Below are 11640 nucleotides of genomic sequence, written 5' to 3'. Positions count from 1 at the left end.
AGATTATTAATGATAAGAGCACGCGTTATGTAAGACATGCTGTAAACAAAATGATTCCAGAAGTTGATCTTATTATTTACTTTTGCAACAAGTTCAGCCCAGTTCTGATTCGTATAAGTTAGATTATTCCCAAGATAAACACCCAACAGTTTCAACCCCTCGCTGTTACATTTTATATTGAGAGGGGAGTAGGTGATGTTGCGCCAGCTACCTACCCATAACCCTTCTGATTTTTCGAGATTGATTTTAGAGTTTGACGCAAGCTCGTAGACATGTAACCAGCGACTTAGTAAGTTGAAATCCTGCTTGCGAGTTATGAAAAATTCCACGTCGTCGGCGTAAGCGGTGAGTTTAGAACGTTGGTTTTTGCTGTGAGGTATAACCAACCCTTCAATGTTTTCATCATTCCTAATTTTATGAAGTAGTGGTTCAATGGCAATGACGTAGAGGGCAGTGGACATTGAACACCCTTGCCTAATGCCACGGGCCACTGTGATGGGTGTAGTAAGGGCGCAGTTAACGCGGACCAGGGATTGGGCATTGGTATACATGAGGCGAATGTAAGAAAGGAAACGGTCACCAAAACCAAAGGCACGAAGCGTATTAAAGAGGTATCCGTGATGTATCCTATCAAATGCCTTTTCCTGGTCAATGGCAACAATAGCCAGGGGCGAGTTAGTTAAGTTGGCATAGTCAATACTGTCACGAAGTAGATTTATATTGTCGTGAATATGCCTGTTTGGTATGCTGCAAGTTTGGTCTGGATGAATAATGCTGCCTAAAACACCGCGCAAACGCAATGCAAGCGATTTAGTGAACATTTTGTAATCGCTACATAACAGACTCACGGGTCGCCAGTGTTTTACGTTGGTAACGTCACCTTCTTTAGGGAGAAGAGTGACCACGGCCCTTGTGCAGGATAGGGGGAGCACATTTTCGTTTGTGGCAGCAGTAAATACATCGCACAGATCACTTCCAATGATATGCCAAAAAGTTTGGTAAAATTCGTTTGGTATTCCGTCGATATCGGGAGTACGCCCATGGGGAAGTAGTTTGACCGTGGCACTCAGTTCGTCAAACGTGATTGGTTTGTCAAGGTCATCACGATCTGTTTCATTTAGTTGAGGTAGCCCTTCAAGGAGGCTATTTTGAGCTTCAATGTCAATGTTATCAGGTGTATACAGGTTATTGTAAAAGGTGTGTATGATTTTCCGTATTTCAGTTTGATTTTCAGTAAGAGTATTATCCTGGTGCCTCAACTGAAAGATCGCCTTTTTGGTTCCCTTCTTTTTCTCTAACTGGAAAAAGAAGGAATTGCAAACATCACTTTCATTTAAAAACTGATGTCGCGCACGCGTAGCACTGCCTTTGTGTTCACGTTGAACAAGGCGTGCGAGAAGTTTTTTCTTTTCAGTGTAACTGTTTAAGAGCGGTGCATCGTGTGCAGTACAACGTTCGATGGTTTTAATTTCCATTTCCAATGCTTGTTTTTCGGTTTTGTATTTATTTTGTTTGAGTGTGCAATACTGTTGTGTGAGTAACTTTATTTTATTTTTGCCAATATCCCACCATGTCTGTATATTTACATAATTATTTCGAAGTGTTTGCCACTTCGCCCAAAAATCATTTAAGATTGCCACATACACTTCATCGCGCAGAATTTCTGTATTCATACACCACACTGGACTTTTGTTTTTACTGTCACCAATGGCGATGTTGATGTGGACAAGGGAATGGTCAGAAAAAGCTAATGCGCCATTGCTTATGTCAATATTCTTAATTTTCCCACGCATACATTTGCTGACATAAAACCTATCAAGGCGCACAAGCGTACCACCACGCCCCCAAGTAAAGTTTAATGTGTTCCCGTGGTATTGGCGCCATGCATCAAACAGTTTGTGATGATTCAGGACAGATTTGAGGAGCTTTGCAGTGCGCATGTTCGGTTCAGTCCCTCTATTGCGGTCAATGTCGGGTTCAGTAGTACAATTAAAATCGCCTCCCATGATTACTGGGTCATTATTTAGAGAACTGATGAATTGTTCAATTTTAGTGAAGCATTCCACACGCTCAGCGCCATTAATAGGTGCATAGACATTAATTATGTGAACAAGATTTTCATTAATTTGAACATGAGCGTGCAACACGTACCCAGGCATGATCTCAGATTGTGATAAAATATTCACAGTTGCTCCTGGCGAAAACAAAATAGCCACACCCGCACGATTAACAGTGCCAAGAGAAAAAATACCAAGGCCACGCCACACAAGTTTCCAAATATTTTCATCGGAGACAAGAGAGTGTGTTTCTTGTAGCATATAAATATTACAGGGATGGTCACGCTTGAGATAATTGAAAACACTGTACCGTTTGAGGGCGTCCCGGCAACCATTGACATTGTAAGTTGCGCATGTAATTGTGTTTGCCATCATAACAAGGGAAATTAAAAATCAGCGATAAAGTTACCCGTTTTGATTTGCTGTTTAATTTTTTTAATGAGTCTGTGCATGCGAGATTTATCAGATGTGTTCAAATGCGTGGTATTGCGGTAGTTTATCAGATGTCGGACCAATATTTTAAGATTGGGGCAAAATTCAAAACACTTGTCTATAAATCTACGTGAGTGAAGTGTAGACACTAAAAAGGTTTTGATATTAGCGTTTGATATTGTTGATTCGCTGTTATCAGTACATGTTGAAACATTTGAAATGATAGACCCCTCATTCTCACTACATTCGCTGGCAGTTTCCTCCATATCATCAGCGGTTTTATTTTGTGACATAGGTGTGCTGAAAAGGTCTTGTGATTGATCAGTTAAACCACTTAAATCAATGGGGAGTTCGGATAGCGGCGAATCGCGCGGGGATTCAACTGTGAACTCAAGTGAGGGAGATGATGGAAATGGGGCCGACTCCGTAAGCTCGGGCTGTGGCTTTGGAGTGCACACTGTTACATTGGCATATACGTGGGGAAAGGGTTTGTGGGGTGGAGGGGGTGGGGGAGGCGATGGTGGTGCAATGGAAGGGGAAGGAGGGGTTCGTACCCTCTCTTCATCAATCGGACAATTTTGTTCAACAATTTCGATTGCATTTTCATCGTTACGCTTTTTAGAACTTGGTTCACATTTATTTTCGTCATTTAACTGGTCATTGTTTTGTTCTTCTCTATGAACTGGTGATCTAGAGCGCGTGCGCTTTTTGCTCATATATTTGGATGAATCTGTATTCATTTCAGTTTCAATTTCAATGTTATCTGTTGTACCATCGGTCTCATGATTGTTTATCTCAGTATCTGATGCTTGGGTGTTAATTATATCAGTTATGTCATCGTCTTTGTCGTGCAATGTGTCAGGGGAATTTAAATTAGTTATTACATTCACCTGTTGAGAGTCTGTTTGAGTGCTATTTTGGGCACTATTGTTTTCATCATTCATCATTTGCATATTCGTTGTTTGAGAGTTTGGGCAAGTTTTACGTGTATGTCCCTTCATGTTACATGAAAAGCACGTCAATTCGTCAGACGAAACGTAAATATTATATGTCTGACCTTGAAAAGTAATAGGTAATAAACCGTTGATATTGAGATCTTTTAAATATACATAAACTTGGCGGCGAAAAGACTTTACATGTTTCAGTGCTGGTCTTTTGCACCCGAGTGGGATCGCTCGCACCGCGCTCATGACACGCCCGTATTTAGCTAAGGCATCTGTAATAAAATTGTCAGGTAAAAAAGGGGGAACATTTGATAGCACAATTTTTGTAGAGGGTTCAAGAGGTTCAACAGAAACATGGAGGTCTCCAATGTCAAGGCCAGCGGCAGAAACCATGTCGACCCATGTAACCTTATTTAAAAAGACAATAACCGATCGGTTCATACGGGATGCAGCCACAATATTACTGGCCCCGACTAAATCTGCAACCGACTCCACATAAGTTTCAACAGGAATGCCATCAATGTTTTCACACCGTACCGCATGGTTTCTAGTAAGGTGACCTGTTGGTGTTGACGGTGGCCTTGTGTGAGCGGCAGCCATCTTGGTTGCCGACCACCTTGCCAAGGCAAAGGCAAAAACACTCCAAAACCCACACTAATAACGAAAACAACAACTATAAATTACTCACGCAAAAGGTAGACACACTATATATACAGCTGTGTAGAAACACGGGCGCACAACGAGCGCAAAAACGCAAAACAGGCAGAAAATCGGGGAGCGCTGAAAAGCACCGCGTTCACCCGATTGTATTATATTATATTATATTATATTATATTATATTATATTATATTATATTATATTATATTATATTATATTATATTATATTAACGAGTCTGATTGGTCGATGCATTCATATTTTTGTTTAAATCATATTTTCTTTAGAATAGCATTTGACTATGTTCTATTCAAAATTAATAAAAATGTCAATACGGTTGCGTTATTAATAGACTAGTGCACTGGCTCACGGAGAGAGAGAGAGATTAACGGATACAAAGCCACGTGAGTGGTTAACGCATGCTATATTTATCAGCCAGATGAAGTCAAAGTTACACGCAACAATACACATAGACCAACGAAGCAATACGAAGGCAACGTGGCTGTATACATATACTGAATCGATACGAGATGTCGCGGACACTTCCAGATGTTGAGGAGCCTGGCCACGCAATGTATCTTAGTCGAACAGATTTTTTCAGTGCAGCACATTGTTTACACAGGTAAGAATAATCCTGGCGTATTTATACAAACAACATGATGAAAGTAACAGAGTTGACTGTATTGAATTTCCTTCTACTGCCGTTGGGAAATTTTAGGAATGTGCCGCCAGTACCATTCCTGTAGACCACTATCTCTTTACTGAGATCAGGAATACGAAATCGGATATTCTTTTTTTGAAAATGTATATCCTATTTATGTATTTTTGTTTTTTATATGGGTTACATGCGATGTGAGCCGTTTTCTAGCCGTTACCAACCTTTATAGTGTCGTGTCGCTCGTACGGACACCCATCAATAGACTGGCGCAGTCGGGCGATTAATTTGTTTTTGTAGTTTAAATAATTTATAAAAATAAAAGAATTTGCGAAATGGAGGTGTTAGCGCGAAATCACCTCGACGGAGTGATTTCGCAGTTACAGGGGATTATTTTTATTTTATTTCAACTACAAAAACAAATTAATCGCCGACTTGGGGGAAGGTCCACAGGTGCTTGTGTTCGTCCGAGCCTGCTTGACGCCAGGATAACGCAGCCCTGTCATGTGTGTAATCACAAATCATGAATATGGCTTCTGTGGCAAAAATGTACTATATGTGACGATAACAACACACGCAAAATCACAAAGGCTCATGAGTAGACGCTTGTTTGTAAACAATGACACGTTATGACGCATGCGCAGGTAACGATCCTCCCTTTAAATAAACATCATAAAAACTTGAACAACTCTTATTATATTTGCTGATGTTTTTCATAAAAAAAATATAAATACATAAACTACTAAACTATGAATAATATGTCGTATTTAAAAAAGGATAATCCTTTGAATTTGGGGTGTTAAATGTTGTCTGAACTTGGTGCGATATTCTCTTTTCTAACCTTTTCACCAACAGAAATCTTAGCCCAAATTTTTCCGCACTTTTTTAATATTTTTAAATATTTCTGGATTTTGGAGCCGACAGACAAAATTTGAGTCAATATTGAGTTTTTAGTCAAAAAATGTTTTTTTTTTATATTATTATCATATTTTCATACTTCTAGGTCTGTGAATGTCTGACCTGGTGAAGATCATTTTTACTCTTATATTTCCACATGTTCACTCTTCTCAGATTTTGTTTGTTTGTTTTGCATTGTGATAATGTTTACGTAGACATACATACTGTAACGGACAGCTCACTTTCGATGACAGCCCGTATAATGCCGTGATGCATCATGGGTAGATGTGCCAGGATGCATTTGCATCAAACAAAAATATATTTGCCCGGAACGTATTTGTCTTGGTGTTATATTACGTTGTAGTCATAGCAACAACTATTCTCTTTTCAGCAAATATTTAAATGATGAAGAAAACCGTAAAGCCTATGGTGTAAGCAATAACATGAATGGTTACAATTATAGAGGTCAGTCTATTGAGAGCAATAATCACTAAAATCTCCCTCTAAATAAAAATTATATACCTATCACTTTAAGTGTATTTTCTCAATATTATAACTTTACAATTCATTGAAGATTATTTTTTAATACTTTCATTTTAATTTTCAAGTACGCACACCGAATAGTTTATTTAATACAATGAATCAGCGACAACACACACAAATAATTGGATGATTAATTGCAATTCACATTCAGAGCGTGAATTTAAAGCATCAGCTACCATTTTCCAACTGCATCTTCTGCTGCGGCGCAATACCCGGCTGATTTGTATTTCCTTTGACAGCACAATTTTGTTTGTTAGGTCTTACACCTTATTTTCTTCCACCGTGTCGCCGAGCTCTCTTCTTTACCTCTTATTATACGGAAAAAAACACAGAAAAAAAAACATTTGGCTTACTAAACAAAAAATGGGATATCCAAACTGAAATTTCATACTGTGTTGTGTTTCACGATATTTGACATCAAAGGCGTGAGACGTTAAACTTGAACTACATCCAATAATATTATTTAGTAAAATTGCATGTTAACATTTTAATCGAAGTAGATTTGAAACACCACGAAATCCTGGAAAAGTTGCATTAATTTTGCGCATTTGTTTGTATGCACGATACAATAAACGAACGAGGCTGCAAGCTGCTGACGTCACGGTCGGACAGAATATCACTTGCACCGGAAACCGTCAATAGTCTATTTTAACAACCTTTTATAGCACATTTAAGGCTATGTAACATCAGCAAAACACCATATATGGAGTGAGAATGATGAGAAAGCAAATCGTGTGTGATATATACTACAACAAATTAAAGTTTCCTATTTTTTTTCAGTGAAAGTAACAATCAAAGGCAAGGTAAAGTATTTACACCATCATATTTATTTCATTTGAGTGTTTTGGTACGGAGAAATCCTAGCACTTGTACGTAGTTGGCTTAGATGATGACATTTTAAACGGGCATAGAACTACGTGTAACATCAGTGGGTCATAAAATATCTTCATATGTAATAAGGAGTTACTGTAACTCCGAAGTAACGGCAAAAATGTGGGCAATATATCTGACTGCGACTAACATAGACTGGGGTATATGTGTATCTTAGGTGGTCCCCCATTAGATTTGATTATATCATAATGATATCTTCAATTTTGCAATTTTGGCAAATAATTTTGGCACTTTTGGTCAAAAATGTTATTGCCGATTTCTTTTGAAAACCTTGAAGCGCGGTGGTCGTCGCGCATAGAACTACGTGTAACATCAGTGGGTCATAAAATATCTTCATATGTAATAAGGAATTACTGTATCTCCGAAGTAACGGGAATCACGTGTGAAAAACATTCCCCTGTTCCTAGTTAACCATTAGTGTTAGAGAAGATATATATTCATCTTTGTGCCATCTCAACAGACAGACTAAAACTTATTCTACTTTGACGAAACGTTGTATTTTGATATTTTATAATTTCTCAAAAGGTTGAACCTACCACTGGTTATATCATAGATCTGTTGGACTTAAAGAAATTAATTAAGGTATGTGAAACGTGGAAAATCTTATTGTGGCTCACGTCATTAAAATTTAAAAGAGGAAATAACAAATTCTGACTACATTTATTTCAATATAAACAGTATTCGTTGGATAGAAAATGAAAAAAATTCTAATTCGCACTGAGAGTTATTGTATCGGTACGAATCAAACTAACTAGTACACATACGTACTAAATAACTACATTAATTCATCGAATAAATACCCACCTAGGTGCTGCAGGAACAAAGATTTGGTTCATGGTAAATCATAGTTCAATGTATTCGTCAACAAACAACAAAACATGTTATGTTCTGTGTCAACACAATATTAATACTGCCGGTGGTCGTCACGCTTGTTGGAATTTCATGTAAATAAACAATGTATTTTACACGCGTTGTGTACGTCGCTATGAGTCCCATATCAAACAGACGCGGCGCGACGACCACCGCTTTTTAACCAATGTGTTTAGTGCTGACCATAGCAAACTATTTCAATATTTGATCCCATCATTAATACTTTTCTGTTGTAATACGTTCTCTGTTTCGTTAAAGCGACGATAACAACACACGCTAAAAAAGCAAAGACTCCTGGATAGACGCTTGTTTGTGAACAATGACACGCTATTGCCATCTGACGCATGCGCAGGTGACGACTCTCCCTAATGATTATTTTGGTTTCCATTGCAGCAAAATGTTATTGATGAACTTGACCACAGACAGCTCGATCGAGATGTTCCTTATTTCAAGGATAGGCCTAGTACCGTCGAGAACATAGTACTGTTTATATGGCATCAGATGAAGAAGTGTTTACCCGAGGGAATATTGCATGAGATCGAAGTGCACAATTCGAATAATAATTGTGTAAAATACTTAGGAGAATAAAATACATCTAATATAGATTATTAAAATGTATCAAAATGTTTCACTACAACACAGTCCCTCTACAGTTGAGGGACTGTGACTACACCTTAGGAGAAAACGGCCGCCGAGATCTCGTTGAAAGCGAGACAATTGTTCAAGTTATCACCTCTCAAATAGTATTTACTTTTCTCTCATCCTCGCGTCCAGTGTTTTCCTGGCCAATGTAACCATGATTTTTGGAACAATTGGCGCGATGGCGGGTAAGAATGGAGCATTATTCGACCGACAAAAACAATTCCCATGCTTCTCTCACTCTCAACGAGATCTCGGCGGCCATTTGTTCAACATTTGCGTAGATTGAACTCTATTTTGTAAAAAATCTTTTTGTAATTACCTCCGTTGTCATCAAAGTTGTCAGGCGGAGCTGCTGGTGTAGATGATTGTCCGTCGTCGCAGTCACACGGTGTGCCCGCTTCCCTTGTATAAGTTCTTTGGGCGACCCTGTATAAGATTGACCATTTTGTGACGATATCTTCAATTCTCTATTTTTTCGAATATTTTTGTCATTTTGGTGTATTATTGTGAACACTAGCGTTGTGTTCAGGGAACTTGACTCTCTTACACCATGGAGGTATTATACCTCTATGCTTACACGTAATTATACCATATTCGGCCGCCCAAAGGAATATAAATTGGTTCGTTACAAATAGTCCAGCTTTATTCATCCATTGAGCGGATGTGACGTCTCGTTATCCCTATATCCTATTTCTTTTATAAAGTCTTCATTAAAAAATCTCCCCTAAATCATGGCAGTGTAAACATGCGATTAGCCAATAGCTGCAGTTGGCACGGTCACGTGATTACCAGGGAGTGTCTCACGGTTAAAGCGTTGCAAAGTTGCCACAACTGAATACGATTAGTAAACAATCTATTTATCAAATTCCTGTAATATACCCTAAACATGCAAGTTGTTGATTCTCAACAATAGTGCAACGGCATGTGAACAAATGTGCGTACGTGAAGTCGCTATGGTAACAGTATTCTCATCTCCATCTTAAAAAACCTCTACTCCAAATTCTTTGATATTTGATATCAAACATGTGTTGTGCTGTAGCAAAAATGTGGGCAATATATCTGACTGCGACTAACAAAGACTGGGGTATATGTGTATCTTAGGTGCCCCCCATTAGATTTGATTATATCAATGATATCTTTAATTTTGCAATTTTGGCAAATAATTTTGTCACTTTTGGTCAAAAATGTTATTTTGAAAACCTATTTTGAAGCGCGGTGGTCGTTGCGTAGCGCGTGTTCGAATTTCATGTAAATAAACAATGTATTTTACACGCGTTGTATACGTCGCTATGAGTCCCATATCGAACAGGACGCGGCACGACGACCACTGACCTTTAACTCCGATTGGTTCGATACTTGGATGTCCACCACGGAATTAGAATTGAACTTTTCGTGACTATATCTTGAATTCCAGCGAATATTTTTGTGAAAATGCTATTTTTGGCCAAGAAAATGTTGTTGACTTCATCTTAATAACTGCTGCTCAATAGAATAAATACTTTTATGCATATTGGCGTTAGAGAAAACTAATTCATACTAGACATATTTGGACTTGATGAATCCCAAACTTGGGTACTATTAAAACGGGGTAGTCGTCACCTGCGCATGCGTCAGATGGCCGTCTCATTGTTCAGAAACAATACGCCCATGAGCCTTTGCGTTTTTAGCGTGTGTTGTTATCATCGCTTGAGACTCAATTCCAGCGCGCGCGCAGGTGACGGACCTCCCACTCCAACGAAACAGAGAATCAAATATTGAATTAGTTTGCTATCGTCAGCACTAAATACATTGGTTAAATGGCGGTGGTGACATTCGAACACGCGCTGCGTGACGACCATCGCCAGTATTAATATTGTGTTGACACAGAACATAACATTTTTCTTATCAGGTGAAAAAAAAATGAATGCAAAACAAATCAAGGTTATTTCTCCACAATGATGCTTCTTTGCCATTAACGAATGCTACGTTCGCTTCAAAAGATGTCGGCACGTGACGAAATGTTCAATCATTTGTGTCTCTGTCTGCAGAGGGAATATCGAATACAGCGCACATAATACCGTGTACTTTGCTGAAGTAGTGGACTATTTTTGCTGTTACGTGACGGTGACCAAGTTGTTTTTATTTTAATTCACAGTATATGGATTATTTTAATACCTACATTTATTTTAGCAGGGATTTATAAGATGATGGTATGTCAGTAGTGTAAAATGCGACGGAGATCTCGCGGGAATTGAGATGAATGAAACGAATTGCGAGATGATATCACATACTCGTACATAACTCGAGACACCACGTAAATGGGCGAGTTCGTTACGTTATTGTTTGTCAAGACAAACTGCTGCTTTGTTAACATCCTTGTTTATTCACAAAGCTGCGAAAATCTCACTCATTTCATTTTACGCAATCACACTTGTTTTAAGTATTGTAATCGGATTGCATCTCCTCTGGGCAAAACCCCGTTCCTGTCCGTTATGGACCTGCTTCATAAGTTGAGCGCTTCCAACACTTCCTGTTTCAGAAAGACTGGGGTCAGTAGGTCGAGACACTCCACTGTCTCCGTAGACAAATTCACAGCAGCTATCCAAATATTGTTTTAAAGGCAAGAAACGCTGTGAATTTTGACTTTATTTTTATTTTGACCCAGTGCTAAGCTGAAAGATGAAGTCTGCACTATGTTTATGAAGTTTTCCTGATTGGCTTGTGTGTTTTTGGGAAAAGTCATATGAAAAAAAACTTTGTTGACCACTGACTGCCATAAAGTATCTGCAGACCACATAGGCAACATCCCATTTTTTTATAATCGAAAATACATGCATTCAACTGGTATATTTTGTATTTAAAGAGAATTACGGTGTATTTTTCAATTGCCGCGCGTGCGCAGGTGATGATCGTACATTTACCAATATGGGTGTTATTGTTTGCAAGGCTTGGGTACCAATAAATATTTTCGAACGATAGAGGGCGTATGTCCATAGCAGAATAGATATTACTAATCTGAATTAGCAATCGAAATATCTGAGCCTGAAAATTAGATTTTCATGGCGAGAATTTTTG

At 38.5% G+C, this 11640-nt stretch overlaps 1 protein-coding gene across 2 annotated transcripts; it reads left to right on the top strand.

Moving 5' to 3' along the window:
• The first annotated feature begins 4515 nt into the window (after positions 1-4515).
• LOC100376492 (6-pyruvoyl tetrahydrobiopterin synthase-like) lies at positions 4516-8558 on the top strand. Of its 2 annotated transcripts, XM_002740453.4 has the most exons (5): positions 4516-4710; positions 6032-6105; positions 6964-6986; positions 7600-7656; positions 8338-8558. In XM_002740453.4, exons 1-5 carry the CDS (start codon positions 4619-4621, stop codon positions 8530-8532), a joined length of 441 nt encoding a protein of 146 aa, XP_002740499.2. In that variant the 5' UTR covers positions 4516-4618; the 3' UTR covers positions 8533-8558. The 2 variants fall into 2 exon arrangements, with proteins under 2 accessions (XP_002740499.2, XP_077870281.2); XM_078014155.2 differs by lacking the exon at positions 7600-7656.
• The last annotated feature ends 3082 nt before the right edge of the window (positions 8559-11640 follow it).

Source organism: Saccoglossus kowalevskii, chromosome 22 (assembly GCF_978046115.1).
Source record: "Saccoglossus kowalevskii chromosome 22, keSacKowa6.1, whole genome shotgun sequence".
Taxonomy (NCBI): domain Eukaryota; kingdom Metazoa; phylum Hemichordata; class Enteropneusta; family Harrimaniidae; genus Saccoglossus; species Saccoglossus kowalevskii.
This window is presented reverse-complemented; position numbering and strand designations above follow the sequence as displayed.